At 36.9% G+C, this 19,938-nt stretch overlaps 1 protein-coding gene across 4 annotated transcripts; it reads right to left on the minus strand.

The window, feature by feature from the left end:
- Nucleotides 1-1,529: 1,529 nt before the first annotated feature.
- Nucleotides 1,530-15,823, minus strand: chfr (checkpoint with forkhead and ring finger domains, E3 ubiquitin protein ligase). 4 transcript variants are annotated; one of them, XM_048188679.1, is made up of 19 exons: nucleotides 15,658-15,822; nucleotides 14,239-14,372; nucleotides 11,501-11,600; nucleotides 10,107-10,216; nucleotides 9,952-10,011; nucleotides 9,077-9,244; nucleotides 8,704-8,901; nucleotides 7,646-7,820; nucleotides 7,323-7,477; nucleotides 6,505-6,667; nucleotides 6,133-6,275; nucleotides 5,912-6,028; nucleotides 5,745-5,828; nucleotides 5,582-5,652; nucleotides 3,861-3,948; nucleotides 2,893-3,000; nucleotides 2,667-2,739; nucleotides 2,354-2,423; nucleotides 1,530-2,265 (listed from the first exon to the last, which is right to left on the minus strand). In XM_048188679.1, exons 2-18 carry the CDS (start codon nucleotides 14,348-14,350, stop codon nucleotides 2,381-2,383), a joined length of 1,968 nt encoding a protein of 655 aa, XP_048044636.1. In that variant the 5' UTR covers nucleotides 14,351-14,372; nucleotides 15,658-15,822; the 3' UTR covers nucleotides 1,530-2,265; nucleotides 2,354-2,380. The 4 variants fall into 4 exon arrangements, with proteins under 4 accessions (XP_048044636.1, XP_048044638.1, XP_048044635.1 ...); XM_048188681.1 differs by having other exon boundaries at nucleotides 1,530-2,423; nucleotides 8,704-8,847; nucleotides 15,658-15,823; XM_048188678.1 differs by having other exon boundaries at nucleotides 1,530-2,423.
- Nucleotides 15,824-19,938: the final 4,115 nt, after the last annotated feature.

The following is a 19,938-nucleotide window of genomic DNA, read 5'->3' on the forward strand; positions in this document are numbered from 1 at the left end:
GATAAACGTTTTTTTTCCTCCCCATTTGAAGCCCCAGTTTAAACTTTGAGGTAGAAAAAAGAAAAAAAAAACTTCCCACCCACACAAGTAAATATTTGCAGGGGAGTACATTTCCCTTTCAGCAAATGCAAAGCAGCCTCCAAAGCTTCTCTAACACTAGGGACCAACTCCGAATAAATCCCTCATCCCTTCCTGCAGATTTTAAGTTCATAGTATGAGACCCGCTTTAGAGCTTACATCGTAACACCATTCAACTAAATGAAAACCACCTTTTAGGTGCATATAAGAGCCTGTATATGGTTTCACAAAAAACACTATCAACATGTGTATGCAGATATTTAGAAAGATGTCATGTTTATTTTTTTTATTTTTATCTGATTGTATATTAACTGGTATGCCAAATAATCCTTATATATGTATATGGTGTGTTTATATACCAGTTAATATACAATAAGAAAAAATTTGGGGAAAGTTACTTTAAAAAAAAAAAAAAAAAAGCATCAACCAAATGCATAAATGAAAAATAAAATGTACAACCATTCTCAAAAAAAAAACTTCCAAAGTAAAGGTATAGGGTGAGTTATCCTGTGTAAAACCACAACTTAACATACACTGATGAAGTGTAGCAAATCCACTAAATGTGGCCGTTTGTCATGTGCCATTAGTTTAATGTGTGAAGTTTTAGAGTGCTGAGCCCTTCTGTCCACCTTCATTAAAGAGCAGTTGAGGGTTTTAGAGATTTGAACTCTATGGTTGGAGGAAGTCTAATCTGAGCCTCTGAAGAATGTCATGGTGTGAGGGACCACAGACTCAAAAACACATGGCACAAGGCAAAAAATAAAGGGCATTACACCTTTTTTTCAACAATATCATCGAACAGTAAGTTCCCTGCAGGTTTTTTGAAAAAAATTCTGAAAAACGATGCACCTAGTTTTATATACGCACCTACTTTTAGGTAATTTTTTTTTTCTTTTTCATGTATTAAATAGGTTTATAACAGAAGAAACAACCTAGAACATGAAGGAAAGTTTCTAAGTTAAAGTTGAATGTGGCTTGATGCTAAATGCCACATTTTAATCACTGATTGTGGTTACTGTTTAATGAATCACATAACATTTGCATGTACATTAAACTTTCATCAATTATTTTTTTTTATATATATATTTTTTAATATATACTATTGCTAAAACCAATGTGGTTTACAGACTTAACAAACAGAGCTGAGTTTTAAAAATACACATCAGCTGAAATACAACTTCTTGGGTCAGATGGGAATAACAAAAATGATTTTCTAGTCCAAAAATACAGCTCTAGCCTAGTCAGAAAATATTGAAATACTTAAACAGCCATTATATGGGAATACCATCTAGCTACATAATCCCACCAAACCTGCAACTGGAAGGAAAACTAAAATATGTTAGCTACCTAAGAAAACACTGGGAAAAGCAACTCTAACTAGCTAAAACTGGCCTTGATTGCATATGAATTTCATAAACATTTCCCCAGAGGCAACAGCAAAAACGCCATAATCATAAGACATATGCGAAAGTCTTTATTATAAATCAGATTCGACTTGATTATCCCCAGCGGTGCGATATAAACCTCAGTCTTGTGCTATATATATATAAAAAAATCTCTCATATGCCTTTTTAGAACAGCCTTGCAAATAAGAACAAATACACACCTTCACGCTCTGACTTCAGGCTTATTGCCCATAGAAAAATAATGAAAATGCAGCTACCAATGCTGAATACCTAACATGTAATAGTTTAGTGCACTTGATCATAGTCACCTCTAGAACACAATCATCCCTTTTTTATAACATACATCATTTTCAGTGTTCTCAGTAGCATATAAATGTCTTGAGCAGTACATAATAATAGTAATACACTGAGATGACAAAATTTGGAAGAACTATGTGACATGCAAATAAGCACACAAAGAACACTTACAGTCAACTCTGAGGCAACAAAGGTTAGTTATATAATTTGTATATTGTATAATGTTTAAGCTCAAGCTTTTTGCAAAAAAAATAAAAATTGCCAACATTGTCTCATTTTACAGTTACAAGCAAAGATGCGATGAATCCATAATGGAATGAAGTGTGCATACTGAAAGTGTGACAGTCAATCCATCATGGAAAATTAGTGTCTGTCTCTACACTCAGCGCAGATCCAGATCAAATGTTTCCATATGTTGACACCATACTTCAAAGATGATCGGTTTATCATCATCTGATTGACGTTGCATATGTAAAGTTGCCATCTAGAGGAGAAAAACAGGTATAACACCTGCCCGCAGCAGATCAGTTACGCAGAAGCGTGCTAAAGATGAAGCTACTTAGAAAGTCAACCTCACAAACCACTGCTGTCCATCAGCTTTAGTTCTTAAAACGTGTCTGCTCGCACACGTGGTTGAATTTCCTGAAAGATGAGAAAACAAAATTACTGATTAGGAATGATCATTGTGTGTCATCCGAATTATTGAGCATGATTATGATATAGTATTATGATCATTTACAGACTTTTTATATAAATGTACTAACAAACAGGTCTATGTTGTTGTACTGCAGACTGACACTACATAGATGTGCATTAGCTGCCCTCTACTGGTGGATTTAAGTATGAAAAGCTTCAGAGGATGGACGAGACATGTCGCTCACTTACAAAGCGTGGTGTGCTTTCACTTGAGTCCGACAGTTGCGTCCCCAGTAACAGTCTGGTCTGGTGGTCACAGCATCTGTGGACAAACAAGCAAACTTACTGCACACAAAAACACCTTTTCCCCACTTCCAGTTTATTCTCTAGTTTCACAGATTTGGCTTGATGTGGGGCATGGCATAAACGCTATGACTGTGTAGCTTTGTGTTACTTTAACGCATATGAATCTTACCTGGCAGCTCTGACGGAGGAATACGCTCTCTGTATTTGTATGCCAGTTCTCTAAAAGTGCGAAGTCCACAGCAGTAGCACAGGAAAGAGTTGGCAGTGATTCTGTAATCTGAAATAAATGCAAATACAAACTGAATTACAACAAGGCATTTACCTGAGACACTTTCAATGAAATGGTATACTTAATTTCTTGCTTGGAGAGGTGAGTGATATAGCAAAAAACAAATCAGCAGAAATTTGTCAGCTGGTGTAATAAATTATGCATTTTGAAGTTGGGAAATACAAATTCAGAGAAAGTTCAGAGAAAATAAGGGCTCGTAAGAAAAAGAGATCTCTGTGATGTAAAGCTAAAGACTTTAGATATAAAGACAGTGCACTCCTATGAATGGGAGAAAGTGCAACACACAATATGGTGGAATAAGTCCAGCCTTCTAAATAAAAGTCACTGCAGCTGCCTGAGACGCACGCTTATGACTTCACATGCGCATTGGCTAGTCCAGCCTGAAAACTGCAGTTTTTTGTCATGATTTGAGCATATATATATATATATATATATATATATATATATATATATATATATATATATATATATATATATATATATATATATATATATTATAAAAATAAAACAGTTGTAATCCGATTTCACTGGCGATTTCAAGTTTGAAATTTAATCATAAGCTTGGTGAACAGCTTTGGAAAATGTAAAGAGATAGGAGCTGCACTTGCATGACTGGAATAGCTGCCCGAGAGGCGTTTTAAAGATGGTCGCCCAGTGAAATGACTTGCCTTAAAGGGACTTTGTGTGAAACTCCACCATCACTCTTTCACAAAAACGTGCATATTGTGATAAATATAACATATCCCAAAAATGTTTAAGAATATTGCAATATGGTTTTCCTTCTATCACCCTTACTTGAACCTATGCCTGATCCACAACAATTCTCAATATGAGCAAAAGACAGTTACCAGAGAGATGGTACAGGCCCTGCTGTACAGCCTGGAGTGATTCCTGCAGCATGTGCCTCCAGCTCATCCCTCGAGAAGTCAAATAGTTCTGCCACAAAGAAAGCAGAAATGATCAACAAACAGAGCTAATAGAGTTATAGAATTCAAATAACATTTGAATTTAAAACTTTGATTTCTGGTGGTAAAATGTCCTCCAGATAATGCTGATAATTAACTAGTTTTTTTTTTTTTTTACATTTTTTAAAGAAAACAGAAGTGGAACAGTTCAGACAATGGGATTTTTTTTGCTCATTTTATCATCCATCAGGCAAATTGGTTAGAAAAGTAACAGCACACCTCTCTTCAACTACTATGAAAATAAGTTCATCAATTATGAAATAAGTTTAATTCAGCCATAAAGCAGCTCTGTAGAAAACAGTGATCGTCCAGCTCAATTCAGTTCAATTTTACTTCTCATCCAATAATGTCAGTGCAGTCAAAAATGCAATAATAGTATATAATAGGGGTTGAACGACTTCAGATTTTTTTTAAAGTCGACATTTCTGTGGTGAAAGTCAAGTCGACGTCGACTAGTCGCTGATGACATCATTAATTAACAAGTAAGCCTGAACCTTGAGCTGACAGCGGAGACTCGAACGCGTTGCACAGCTATGGCATATGACACAGCACTGCCCACATGGCTATTGCTTCTACATAACAGCTCATTTTCATTAGTTATTTTGTCTTTGGGTCGTTATATTTTGCACAGATTTCTGCTCTCTAAATCAGATACAGATAAAGTAGCACAGTAAAGATTACATTTATATGAATACATTAGTGAGGGAGCGATTACACGTGAATTCATTCTACCTGGCAGCGTCTCTCTGCTAATAGTGAAACTGAGTGTTTTTCTTACTAAGAAATATATGCTAGAACTTTTTAGTTTCTAAGTTTTTGGTTTTTTTTTTATTTGAGAATTCGGAGAATTTGGAAACTGAGTGTAAATGTGGACTTCAAAGATTTTTTTATGCTTTTGCGCCCTCTATATGACCAGGGACTAGCCAACGTCAAGCTTAAAGCACATTAAAGGGTTAGTTCACCCAAAAATGAAAATGATGTCATTAATGACTCGCCCTCATGTCGTTCCAAACCTGTAAGACCTCCTTTCATCTTCGGAACACAGTTTAAGATATTTTAGATTTAGTCCGAGAGCTTTCTGTCCCTCCATTGAAAAATGTCTCCCTCAGACTGTAAACGAAACTCTGGCGCACCAGACAACACGTCAGCAGCGTCTTACGTCAGCAGTGCGCTGCGGTTCACTGAGGAGTCGTGAACCCGGAAGAACAACAGACCCGGAAGAGAATACAATGCTGAATAAAGTCGTAGTTTTTGTTATTTTTGGACCAAAATGTATTTTCGATGCTTCAAAACTTCTAACTAACCCACTGATGTCACATGGACTACTTTGATGATGTTTTTATTACGTTTCTGGACATGGACAGTATACTCCACATACATTTTCAATGGATGGACAGAAAGCTCTCGGACTAAATCTAAAATATCTTAAACTGTGTTCTGAAGATGAATGAAGGTCTTACGGGTGTGGAATGAAATGAGGGTGAGTCATTAATGACATCATTTTCATTTTTGGGTGAACTAACCCTTTAAAGTCAACTAGTCAGTGCAACCTCTAGTATATAAATAATACTGATCCCAAATATGAGCAAACAAATCGTACTTACCTGAAGGACTTCAGACTCATATTGATTGCCATTAAAAACCCCATCCAGACATTTATCATTAAGGTTAAGTTCTGTGAGGAGAAATATCCATAATCATTATTATAAAATAACACAGGCAGTCAGAAAAATATTACACAGAAATCTTAACCACTCAGAAACCTACCGATGAAACGTGATAAGCAGCCGTGACAACCGATCCGCTGGCAGCCCCAGTACACATGACAAAAAGGCTTCTGGCACACCATACCTGTTCAAAGGAGTGGACAACAAATCATCAGGTGACTGCAGCAGGCCTGAGGACATTGATAGACAGGTGTCAGGGTCACTCACAGTGCTGCGGGGACACCTGAGGGGGAAGGTACTCGAAGCGTCGATCAGGCATGGGCTGCAGGCAGCAGGTGCAGATGAGGTGACTGCCCTGAGGAGGACATCTGAATTCCTGAGGAGCTGCAGTAGAAATACAGCTGATTTATGCAAATGTAGAATAGCATGGAAGTGTCTGTTGGTGTGTGTGAGAGCATCGTTTAGGCTCAAGTGTGAGCATGAATAACCTGTGGAGGTATCAGAGGATGTGGAGGGGCCGTCTCCAGGTACTTTAGCTGGCCCCTCTGATTGAGCAGGCTCACAGATCCACAGGGCGGAGCTAAGCTCTTTCCGATAGCCTGGACACTGCCGACACATCATGTAGGGCTGACTGTGAACAAACAAAGTTCATCAGGATGGGTACCTATATATCTAGAATCTACTGGACATCTACTATTTTAAGATCAAGCCAAGAGATTCACAATTCTTTACAATAACTAGATAACTGGATTTTCCTGGAAGTTCTACTTGAAGTGAAATATACTGCATATAAATAACAAGCACTTCCTTTTTAACAAAAACACAAGACTCTGAATGGATAACAGCGTAAAGATGCTGACCTCAGGTCGGAAATGTCACTGTCATTGTCTGAGAGTTCAAACAGATAGTCTGAACTGCCCTCCTCGTCTGAGAAGGAGCGCTCGACTTTAGGCTGCAGCATGTCCTGCGTGATCTTGTTCCGGGCATCCATGCTGCGCAAGTCATCTTCACTCCGACACTTCTCTGAGACCAAAATTCAAAAAAATTGTTCAAAAGTTGGGAGCCAGCTGTTTTTTAAAAGAAATTGCTATCTTTTTTTTCTGCAAAGATGCATTAAGTGACAGGAGAGGCATTTATAATGTCAAATATTCCATTCATCAAATAATCCTCTAAAAAACGCTTGTTTCTACAAAAATATTAAGTAGCATAACTGTTTTCAATATTGATAATAAGAAGAAATGTTTCTGAGCACCAAATCCACATATTAGAATGACTTCTGAAGCATCATGAGACTGTAATGCCTGCTGAAAATTCATCTTTGGCATCACAGGAATAAATTACATTTACAATATATTACAATAATAAACATTTTAAATTGTATTAATATTTTACAATATTTTACTGTTTTTATTGTATTTTTGACAAAATAAATGCCTGACCATCCTATTTGTACAAAGTTGTTTTAATGGATTAAAAGTGCAAACTCTTAGCAACAAATATGCATAAAATAAAAAATAACACATCTCTGTAAAATCTTTGACTGACTATTTGTCTCTTTGGCTAGGTTTTTTCATATTTTAAAAGTTAAAAATAAAAGTGTAAAAACAGTTTGCAAACATTTTGTATAATTGTATACAATTCCTTAACAGTAAGTGAGAATAGAAGTGTGATACAGTACCTGGGTGCTGGAGAAGGTAAGCCTCCACCAGGTTGTTGAGAATGTGGTTTTTACGGATTCTCTCCACAGGACATCGGCAGGTGGGGCAGAAGGAGGAACGTTCCATCCAGCCAGAATAACAGGCAGCGCAAAATGTGTGCATGCAGGGCTGAAGACTGTATGGAAGCACACACACATTAACTATTAAAAATGCATTCAAATTCAGCCTCCACACACCTTTTTTAAATCCTTCTTTAAAGGATTTATATAAAAGTTTACATTAAGAAAACAACTGAAAGGGATTTATTCTCACCGACATGTTGATTTTTGCACAATTGACTAACCTGACACAGTCATGCAGCAGGTCCTGGCAGACGATGCATGTGAGGGATTCTTCCATCTTGTCTGTTGTGGCCCCGTCAGTTTTCTCTTTTCCCGCTGCTCCTCTGATAGAGACCTGTGGAGCTGCTGCAGAAACAGCAGAGTCACTGAGAGAAGATCCAAACCCATTCTGATCATCTGCAACACAGACAGACACATAAACGTTACATTTGAAAGTGTTCATATTCTAGAACAGATCTGAAACACATTTTACTACCAAATATACACTACAGTTTAAAAGTCAGCAAGAAATTAATACTTTTATCCAAAAAAAGTGGCAGTAATTACATGTATGATACAAGAGATTTCTATTTCAAATAAGTTCTTTTCTTTAAAACTTCTATTCATCAAAGAATCTTGAAAAATATGTATTGTGGTTTCCACAAACATTTTAAGCAGCACAACAAAAATGTATAATAAGAAATGTTACTTAAGTACCTTGCCACACTGAAGACTGGAGTAATGGTTGCTAAAAAATTCAGCTTTGCCATTACAGGAATAAATAACATTTTTAAGATATATTAAAATAGAATTTATTTCAAACTGTAAAAATATTTCATAATATTACTGTATTTTTGATCAAACAAATGCAGCCTTGGTGAGCAAAAGAGACTTCTTTCAAAAATATTTAAAAAAACATTACTGATAACTTGAATGGCATGACACACTTAAGCCATCAGAGCTGCAGTCTAGAAGTTAGTGCATGTGCTTGTGAGTGTGACACTGGTTTGTATCTGCCTTGTGACACTGTCAGACCCTGCTGCCAACACATCACCCTATCATTTCCTGCATTTCTTTCACTAAAATGGCAGGCACACACACTCAATCATGATGCCAGATTGTTTTCTAACCACTTTCAAAGCATGCACTCTGAAAAAGTTGTCAAGTTAGCAACTATTAAATGCGTTACACTGACATGTTGGAATACAGATGCTCAGACAGCTCAAAATAGACAGAAATCATAAATTATTTAAAATGCATCGCATCTATTCGTTTTTCCACTATAACTGTGTTACAGCACCTCTGTCAATTTTTCTTCTTTTCCTCTGTATTTCCACCTCAGGCTCCGTCTGCTGTCCTCCCTCAGTCCAGTAGGTCCACTTCAGGCAGGTGTGATTCATGACTGGCTCCCCAGGGCTGCCTGCCGGTGCAGTCATCTCTGATTCTGCTTTATGAACAACCGAAGAACTGACTAGGTTCTTCTTTGCAGACACATCTGCTAAATGGTACACATAGGCATTTTTTGACTATGTAAAACACTGTAAATTTGACAAACTCAATGCACAGATGAACAGCAGCCAAAAAAAAGCCATTGCATTTAAATTTATATAATAATAACTTTCTTATCAAAGCAACTTGCACAAAAGTGCATATGAAGTGTGGACCGTAATTACCAGAACAGGTAGATAAGGGCATGTTGTAGAAGTGGAAGGACGAGCTGGAGGTAGATGGCTGGGGGTCCTCATGCCCAGACTGAGGTAGAGGCTTCACAATAACAGGCTCTACTGGTGCTGGTTCACTCTCGGTTTCCGTCAGATCAGAATCTTCTTCTCTCCCAGCATCTGTGGAGACCACAAAGAGAAAACTGTACAGAAACCGTTCACTCAAAAAAGAAAAATTGTGAGGGGGTGAAATTGGGATTTCAAGGCAACATGAAATCAAAACTTGTGAGTGATTCATCACATTCTTCCAAAGGAAAAAATAAATGTTTTCGTGATCTCTCTCTAATCTTCAAAATGTAGTAAAGGCAAGCTCATACAAGACTTTTGGCCGGATTTTGCTGTTGCAGACAGATTTCCAAGGTCTGCGACAAAACCCCCGGGTCCCAGCCAAATTGGTGCTTGTTGTGGTCTGTGACATGATCTGAGCCAGTCTCGAGCAGTCACAGATGCTGCAATATTTTCAAACTTGTTTGATATTATCATCAAAGGATCTTTTAGTGCGTGCGATGCAATGGCGAGGTGGAACTAATACAGCCAATCACAGTGCAGAAGGTATAAATGGAAAAATATCATGAATTTATGTAAGAAAACTTTATTTTTTGCTGTTGGTGGGGATTGCCTCTTGACAAAAGGTCTTGTAGTTTGTGCACCTTGTCAGCGTTGTGTTGTGTAGTATGTGTGCTGCTATGACAAAATGACAAGAAACCTTGTCGTGTAGTGTAAGCACTACACAACAAGTCATCTCTGCTGACAGGCTATAGCAAAACGAACAGATGTATAACAAACAGAAACACATGAATGAAATGTTAGAATCAATAGCCGTTTACCTTCAACGTCCTGTGAGGCACTTTCTTGTGGCCTGATGGCCTGATAAACATAAGCAATGTCTGCAAAACAGAAAATAGATGAGTGACGTGGCAAATCTGTTTGGAAGCAACTGTACTACAAAAACAGAGAACGCTAAACAAATCTGAAAACGTACTTTGCTCTGGCTCATTCTTCCTGTACACAAAGTAAATGACATCACCATTCTGCAGTAAGTGCATCTGTTTCTTCACCACTTTGGACATGTTGATAACTGTCCCGTTGGTGCTGATACAAACAAACACATCACAGTAATATAAGTTAACAAATTATGGTCCCTTTGAATGCATAGAGTGCTATTCAGAGGCTAAAAGATGTAGGCCAATCAATGGCCTTTTTGTGAATTTTATTTTTAGGGACAGTGGACAAAGAACAGGAAGCAAAGTTATCGGGAAACATCACAAGCTGGATTCAAACTCAGTCTACGTGCCTGAGCAACATGTCCAAGCATGTGCATTTAACCGCAAGGCCACATTTCTGATACCCACACACTGTCTTCTGATGTACTTGAAACATATTAAATTAGCATCTTTGAAGATGACAAACTACCCATTTATAAACATACATACAATGTGTTTAAAATAAATGCCTGATATCCCCCGATCCACCTAAATATTGACTATTTCATTTAAGATAATGACTAAAGACATAATAAAGTGCTCAGTTAAATTCTTGTTAAAAATGACAAATAGAAAGCTGTACAAGAAAGGATAATAAGAAGGGAGGGAGGGATCCTTGCAGTTCCCATCACGCTGATTAAGCATTGTGTAAAACACACAGCATATCGACTGTCTATCAGACACACTCACTTAATTAGCTGGATGGAAATGTACAGCAGCGGCGGTGAGCTAGCGTACATTCAAATACATGTGACATACAGTTTCTACAGGCGCAGATCAACTAGTGTATCTCAATCCACTGACTATTAACCAAATTACAATTAATTATTCACCAAAGCAATGATTAAATGTCATGAGGGAATTGGATATATATTTGCCGCAGGGCCAAGCATGTCATTAATTGAATTCACTTACCAATGTAATTAGAAGTCACTCAGTATAATTTGCAAAAACTTAATAGAACTAAAACGAATTAATGCCAGCTGCCACTACTGACGTTTTTATTCGATGGGCATTAAAATCGAACATTAGCGTTATACAGTAGTCTTCCAAAATAATATCACTTCTGTAAATTTACACAACACTCCTTCCTCTTTGGCCAAAAGTGATGTCCGGCCTAAGAAAATGTACATGTTCACCCTTTATGCAAATATTGTTATAAATTTGTACAAAAAAAAAAAAAAAAAAAATTGGAAGCATATGGGACAGTTGTGCTTAGAGTCAACTGTTTTATTTGTGATAAAGCAATGAAACATGGCAGATTGTGGGGACACAATTTCTGGCCAGGCTGTCATACAAAGAAATCATGAACACATATATGAACATACATACATAGATACATAGAAAGAGCAGGAACGTGATATTGGCATGAAATTATTCAATAATCCATTACCTCATGTCCTCCAGCCACACCTTTCCTGAGAGCTGATCTTGAGTGATTTTGCAATGATTCCCTGAGACCAGTTTATTAGCCGGAAATGAGAGGTCACAATCTGTAAACAAAATATGTCTGTGAATATGATAGACACATCAACAATAAATCAAAATGGAATATATTCTTTTTTCTTATCGTGTACAATCCATCACTGTGTGCTATTCCACAGAAAATAGTAGGTTTTATAATCCTTTAACAAAAAGAAATTTCCACTAATAAAAAGAGCCCTTAAGCCCTTAGGCCCTGTCCCAAATGCCAGCCTAAGCCTTTATCTGCAAAAAGGCAAGCTTTAGCTCTGACAGTAACTGTAAAAATGACAAAAAATATATTTTGAATGAAGAAAATAAAGCTTAATGTTAGGACCATTAACATTATTTGCATTGTGAAATTTCCTCACAAATTTCTCACTACTGTAATGGAAATAAACAATTACAATAATTAAGGCTGCGTTGCAAGGGCCCTCACACCCAGGGGCCACCGCCACCTGGTGGCCTCAGGAAAACAGTGAACAGTGGCCGACATGCATTTAAGCGGGTAAATATAGGAGAAATATGGCAAATTCATTTTGATGTGCCACACTTCCTGCTGCCAGCAGGTGGCACTCTGACTATAACTGAATATTGCCATGTAGATGTCTTCAGGCCAGGACTATTATCAAACATGTGAAGTTTGGAGCAGATCAGACATTGTATGAGTTACAACAACTTCCTGTTTCGTGGCGTTAATCGCATACATTAGCACTTCGCCAAGTGTTGCATGATTTAACCTGTTTCTGGCATGTTTGGTACTTCATGGCATATTTATATGCATTTCAGGGAGTGAATTACAGTGTAAAGCATGCCATTTCGTGTTACCAGCAGGTGGTGCTATGACTAAATGAATATTTGCATGTAGATGTCTTCAGGCCAGGACTCTTATAAAAGAAGTTTGGGGCAGATCGGACATTGTATGCTTGAGTTACAACAGCTTTCTGTTTCATGGCGAAACATCAGACTTTGTCAGTCAGCCACAGACACGCCCTTCAATGAAAACTAAAGATCTTCATAATTTAACATCGCTGAGGCCTTAAGATTAAACTGACCTAATATGATGTTGATCTGTTTAAAACTCTATGAGGAGTTAATCACAGTGTAAACATGCCATTTCCTGTTGCTCGCAGGTGGCGCTATGACTGTAACTGAATATTTCCATATAGATGTCTTCAGGCCAGGACTCTAATAAAACATGTGAAGTTTGGGGCAGATCGGACATTGTATTCCCAAGTTACAACAACTTCCTGTTTCATGGTGAAACATCGAATTTTGTCAGGCCACTACGGACACGCCCTTCAGCGAAAACTCAAGATCTTCGCAATTTAACATCACAAAGGCCTTTATTTTAGACTGACCAAATATGATGTTGATCTAATTAAAGCTCTAGGAGGAGTTCGTTAAAGTACACTGTCTGGAAATGGCAAAAATTGCACAAATTTTGCAGAGAAAATTTAAAATATCTCACTTTCTGTTGGGTTTTCAGATTTTGCACCCAGGACTTTTTTGTAGGTATTGGGCTGTTACATGTGTGTACTGAATTTCATACTTGTACGTTGAAACATAGCATGAAGGTGCTTAATTGAATTTTTTTTTTAGGTCACACTATCAAACCATTTTGCCACACCTAATTCTGAAACCCATATCAGACATAAATTTTCACCACTTCTGACGTGTGTAAAGTTTCAAGAGTTTGAGCATGTTTAAGCCCTCAAAAATGCAATTCATTTCGGAGAACAATAATAATTGACCAAGTAATTCTAATAGGGTCCTCACACCATCGGTGCTCAGGCCCTAATAACAACAAAATTACTGAAGTATTTTCACATTACAGTACTATCAACACCAAGGTCACGGGATAAGTTCACAGGGAACGTATGAAATGATAAATATATACTTTTCAACACAAAATGCTTTGTTCTACAAGGGTGCACAGCAGTGAAACCTAAAATGACAAATGGCACATCTTACGATTTTATCCTGCTTGAATCTGAAATATGTGACCTTCCTAAAGCATAATGGGTTGCGAAAGCATCTTCTTGTCAGCTTTAATAAAGCACGTTTCTCTTTTCTCTTCCTGACCTGGCCCATTACTTTTCTCTCCCAGACACATTAGGCATGCATGCTTTAAATGAAGTATAGTGTGGCGTGATGTGACGTAAAGTTAAAAATTAGACTATTGTAGTAATGAAGCGTATCAGTTCTGCTAATAACCAGTGTCGAATGTTACTGTGAAGCGCACAGAACCAAACAGACACATGGATTGATATTAATTAAAGCGGGAAAACAGACAGCGTTCAAACCCAGACAGACACAGACAGAGTCAAAGGGATACAACCTTTCCCTGCACACCAGCACAACACAAAAAAACTACTTAATATTCCAAGAGCATGTCTTCAATAGACGCCTTTGTCATTACTGGGGTGGGGGTTCGTTTGCTGAACTAAAGAGAGTATTGTTAAAGGCATGGGCTCACTGAATACATGCAGACACCGCTTCAGACTGATTATCTTGAGGGGGAAAAAAGTAATAACTAATAAAAGTTAATAAGTAAAACTTGACAAAGTTTTGGGAAAAAGCAAATAATGGAGACAATTATTTCACAAAACTGAGCATTGAGCAATTAACATGATCAAACACATTAATGAGTGATGATGTTCAACGCACCTTTTTTTCTCCCCACAGTGCATTCTCTATTTATGAGCAATATCTCTGAACCCGGCGATGCGTCAACTTTTACCAGTTTCCCCCAGGCCTGACCGCTGCCCTGATGTGCCATCTTCTCCTCTTCCTTATTTTACCTGCCAGACAACAGATCAGAAGCATAAGAGAAAGAATAAAAACACAAATACGTCATAAAGGCAAATAAATGCAAATGCATTCACCCACAAATTGAAAAATGAGTTGAAAAACTAGTATGAAAAGACTACACGCACAGCATGGTTGGTAAAACAAAACTGCACAAAGAAGAAACCAGGGAGTGTTGATTAGAAATTAGAAAAGAGCTACAAGGGTGAAATCACTGTCATGGTGTATACGACTCATCAGGTGACAAGAGAAGTCGAAACAATCAGCATAATTTTACATCATAAACTTAAGATGATGTTAATTAATGCACAGAACTGGTATAATACGAACCAGTAGATTATTCTTCGTGTTTAAAAAAGCTTTACTAATATCACAAATGACCAAAAGCATGGTTAGCCAACTACGGTTGCAAGTTCTGTTGAATTGTGTTGGTAATGATGGAACTTGAGAACACAGTTGGCTTTGGGAAACGCTCCCCAGGGCTGGATTTCCCAAAAAAATCACTGTTGTTAGCCTAAGTAGATTGTAGAACCATTGCCACCAATGTTCTCTAAGATCAACTCAGCTCACAATGCTTTTGGGAGATGCAGACTGTAACATGACTTTTAAATGTACTTCTATTTTCTATATTTTATTCATTTTTATATATTTGTTTCCAGATTTATTTTGAAATAAAATTGTTTTGTATGAAAATGTTTAATTACATTAAATTCATACACAAAATGTAAAGGCATGTTATAGTAGTGTTACAGTAGTGGTAGTAAAGCAGGGTGTAACAACACTGATAATGTTATAAAGTTTAGGCAAGTTATGTATTCCTAAACTACTTTAATTTTAAATCAAATATTACATGAAAGTTGATTATTTTTATTAAACGCGTCTGTAATTGCCTAAAACTTTTTTTTTTTTTTAAATAAAAACACACACACTCCGACCTCACCTTCTTTATAAGCAATTTTCAGCTTTCGATCATAACGTATAACGTTCAGTGTGCTAAACAGCTAGCAGAAGCTGCCGACGAGTTCGTTGTAAAGCTAAATCCATTAACAACTAGTATAATAAATGATACGAGCTAGATGTGTAAAATCTTTCATTACTTTAAGTAACTGTTTTCAAGTTGAGTTTTGTTTTGGGAAGCTAACGTTAAACAGCAACGTGAAACGGCGCAATGTTTACGCGAAGGGCTGCTAACTCTGAGTCGCTAGCCCACACCTGAAACAGTTCAAAATAACATAATTAAACTGTAAACTCAACCTGTAATGTTTGCAATGTACTAACCTAACCAGCGCCCGAGAGTATCCGGAGCATTAGCGCATGTTGACTTAAATCCTCTGTGTGCTTTCGTTTTTATTTTGTGGAGCACTTCCTGGCCAGCAGTGGCATTTTCAGGCATCAGCTGATAGAAGAGAGGAGGAGGAGGAGGAGGAGGAGGAGGAGGAGGAGTGAGTGTGTGTGTGTGTGTGTGTGTGTGTGTGTGTGTGTGTGTGAGAGAGAGAGAGAGAGAGAGAGAGAGAGAGAGGAGGCTATGGGAATGAAGCTGGCAGGGGGTTACCATGCTTCTGTCTGGCCCATGTGAAAGCCCCGAACAAAAAACCTGTCTGGAATGATGTCTAGACAAGAGATTGATAGACATTTTAGAGGTACACATCGCTGATGGAGATATGGACTGTTGTGAATGACTGAATTTTTGCATAATTCATTTAATAATGATTTAGAATGAAACATTTAGCCAAGTTTTACTTTTATTTAAACTATTCATACAATGAATGCCTGCACAGGAGTGTAGGGATCTGTAGAAAATTTCAGAGAAATAATAATAATTAAAAAAAAAAAAAACGTTTAAAATAATAATAATAATAATAATAATAACATTTACCAAAGTGTGCATACTGTTATATTAATTGTAATAATTTATACTATTGATAACAATAAGCCTGTAAAATGTCCACCTATTTCAGCTTACAAACTTAAGTTCAATTGCTGCCTTAAAAATGAAAGTAAAATCAAAGTGTCTACAAGCTATTTCAGTTTACTGCTCTCTGTACATGATTGTACTCGTTGTTTTAGATTGGCAAAGTAAGTTCAGAAACATTACTGTACTCTTCTGGGCCCATTTGCATAAACGTAGCCACTATAAGACTGTCTTTGAAGAGCTAGTTCACCAACTAGTAATCAGTCTAACTTATTCAATTCAAATTAGACCGATCCACCCTTTCATGTAACTGACTTTAAAAGGACCAGTCTTGAAGAAAAATATTTGATGACCAACTTGTAAGACTAGTCTTAGCAAGTTATGCAATCGTACACTGTTCACTGATAAGTTCTGATAAGTGGCCTCAACTTACATATTTACTTTTCAAGGAAGCCTTTCCATTACTTTTCTAGTTTTGTTGTATGATAATACAAAAGTTTTAGTGGATTAAAGTTAGTTACGATGACAAGAACACCAACACATTTTAAAGCAACATCTCAAATTTATTTCCCTTCATGAAAAGTTAAAAGCATACACAGATTTTAAAGGCACAATATGTAATTTCTCGCCGCTAGAGGTCGCCTATTCAAAACAAATGCGTAGCTTGATGGCGGCGAGTAGGGGGTGTAACAATACATCGATATAGATCGATACATCGATCTAATGTCTAACGATCCGATGCATCGATGCAATGCGTAAAAAATCGATACCTGTGGGCTATTTATAGAGGCACCTTTGTTTTAACACTCTCCACATTTTCACACAATATCAGTCTATGCATTATCGCCAACGCGTGCATTCTCGTTTAAACTAACTTTCAGAACTTGTGAAAGACACTCGGGACAGATGGAACTGTCACTGGCTGATCGGGCCAGTGCTGAATCTTCACGAAAGTTTATAATTTGCTTGTGTTTAAAGCCTTGCAAAAAGCAGTGCGCACACATCTCAAACAGTGTCCGTTAGATCACAACACTGGAGAATAGAGTGCTATGAATCGTTCTTCACAGACACAGTAACTGAGATTAAAACTGTTAAAAGAATATGGTCAATAAACTGCCGCATAGCGTCGCGCGCTGTTACTCTGTGTTGCTTCAAGCACATCATTCTGCACACGGGATACGCATAAGTGCTTTGTGCCGCTCTGTATTGGAGCCTTTATAATAAATTTGCACAATGAAAGAATATTAATAGCCTGTCTTGTTTTGTCCTACCTATAATATGTTGTTGCTTCATTAAAAACCTGCGCTATACATTTAAAAGAAATGTCTTTTAATTGTGTGTGTGTGTGTATGTATTCCTTGTTTATCAGTTTTTTGACATTACACATTTTAGCACAGAACTAAAATACTTTCTTGACTGTTGTCATGTCATAAGCTGTCATTAGATTACTGTGTGAATTTTTTATTTGTGGATGACCCAATCAGGGTTCAGGATGTGAAATTTTGAAATAAATGTTTGTTATATATTTTGGTTGCAGTTGTGAGTTAATAAAAATTTAACTGGTTGTGTAAAATAGGCTCAAAATATCGAAATATTAATCGTATCGTAATCGTATCGCAGAACTTTTTGAAGTATCGGAAAATATCGAATCGCTGGCTATGAGAATCGATATTGTATCGAATCGTGATGAACTGTCCGATTTACACCCCTAGCGGCGAGTTTGAGCGTGGAATCATGGGAGATGTCGTCTTCAACTCACAGCCGGTGGAAAAGAATCTGACAGGACTCTGGCAGAAATCATGTTCATGGATGAGATTATTAACGTTACTGTAGCATGAAGCAGAGCAGGACCAAGTGTTGTGGGAGCTGAACGAGCAGCGATTACTAATGAGAGTTATGTTATAACGTTACTCTGTGCGTTCGCTCGGCGGCTGCCGTGAGACACTTGTTGCACACTGCAGTAAGCTAGATCGATTTTAGAATATCATATTAATAAAATTGCTGGATGGCTTGTGTTGATAAATGGCATGCAATTAATTTTAAAACATATTGTATGATGGAGAAAATGCTCCATGACTGTTACTAAAAATACAGCAACATCTGATTATGCTATGTTAGCTACTTGACAAAATAGTGTTTTTCTCTGAGGCATGGTACTCGTGGAAAATCAAGAAAACGAGATTCAAACAACAATAATAACACTAAACGTGTTGAGCTATTTAACAATGATTCGTTATCTGTCTGTAAATGTATCCAAACAGTTGTTCCCTTGTCTAATAAAACATATATATTAAAGCGTCTTTGGTGTTTCCATGGTTTCCACAAAATAAAACTGGAAATCGATAATAATGATGTCATTGATAGGCGACACAAAGTTGTTTATTTCTCTGGATTTAAACATTCTTGGAAACATCTGGGATAATGTAAGTACAAGTCAACAAAATATATAACACTGTCCTAGAGGTTTTTGGATATTTTAATCCAGAAATCTTACATATTGTGCCTTTAATACAAAAGACAATGAGTGCAAAGTCTTTAACAGTAAGAAGTAGAAAAAAAAAAAAAAAATCTGCATATTGTGTTGTGGAAAAAAATTTGCACCGTCCCATTGATCTTGCTCACTATGAACTGTAAGGTAGTGGGATAAGATGAGTCATTTTTACTTATGTGGTCCTCAAGATAAGGAAAAATAAGGCAGAAGTACAATGAAAGTGTCTACAGTAATTTCAGGATGTTTCCTATCATTTTAAACGTTTAGAATACATGTATGACCAAGGGTTCTAAAAATATGGCTTCTTATTAAAAAAAGTGTTCCCGTGGCTCAGTTTACCCTATGTTAGGGGTAAGTTGATCCGAGTCAGTGGGCAAGTTGCACCATCTGGGTGTAAACTGACCATCTAACTGAATCTGAATCAAACCAACCTTATCTCATGGCAATTAGTATGTATTTTACGAGGTGGCTAATTTGTACAAATTCGTACGACCTCACTAATATTTAACTAAATGATTTGCATGGTTTTATACATCGCTAAATCACCAATATGGATCATAAATATTTTTAGACCTGACAAATTTGCTTTGATGTAACAGCCGTAAAACATTTTCAGCTGGTTAAACTTAGAAATGAAAGTTCACCTGCTGCCTTAAAAATGTGAATTAATTCAACTTGAAAATAACCTTTGTTTCAACTCCCGAATAGTCAAGACAATGCATTATTTTAAGTTAAAAATTAAACTTAAAGTAATGCATTGTCTTGACTATTTGTGAGTTGAAACAAAGGTTATTTTCAAGTTGAGTTAACTTATGTTTAGTTGAGTTAACTCACATTTTTAAGGCAGCAGGTGAACTTTCATTTCTAAGTTTAACTAGCTGAAATGTTTTACAGTGAATTTTACTTTGACAAACCAAAGTTTTTAAAGTAAATGGGTGCTTTCCACTCCTCCCACATGCTTCTCCTTGGTCACATGACAATAAAAGAGTATGGCTGCCAAGATAAAGGGGGTGGGTCAACTTACCCACTGGCTCATCTTGCCCCACTTCCTCTATATTATTTCATAGTTTTATATATATATGTATATATATATGTATATATATACATATACATATAAAAATAATTTCAATTTAATTTAAAAAGTTGTATATCTAAC

Source organism: Megalobrama amblycephala, linkage group LG4, assembly GCF_018812025.1.
Source record: "Megalobrama amblycephala isolate DHTTF-2021 linkage group LG4, ASM1881202v1, whole genome shotgun sequence".
Taxonomy (NCBI): domain Eukaryota; kingdom Metazoa; phylum Chordata; class Actinopteri; order Cypriniformes; family Xenocyprididae; genus Megalobrama; species Megalobrama amblycephala.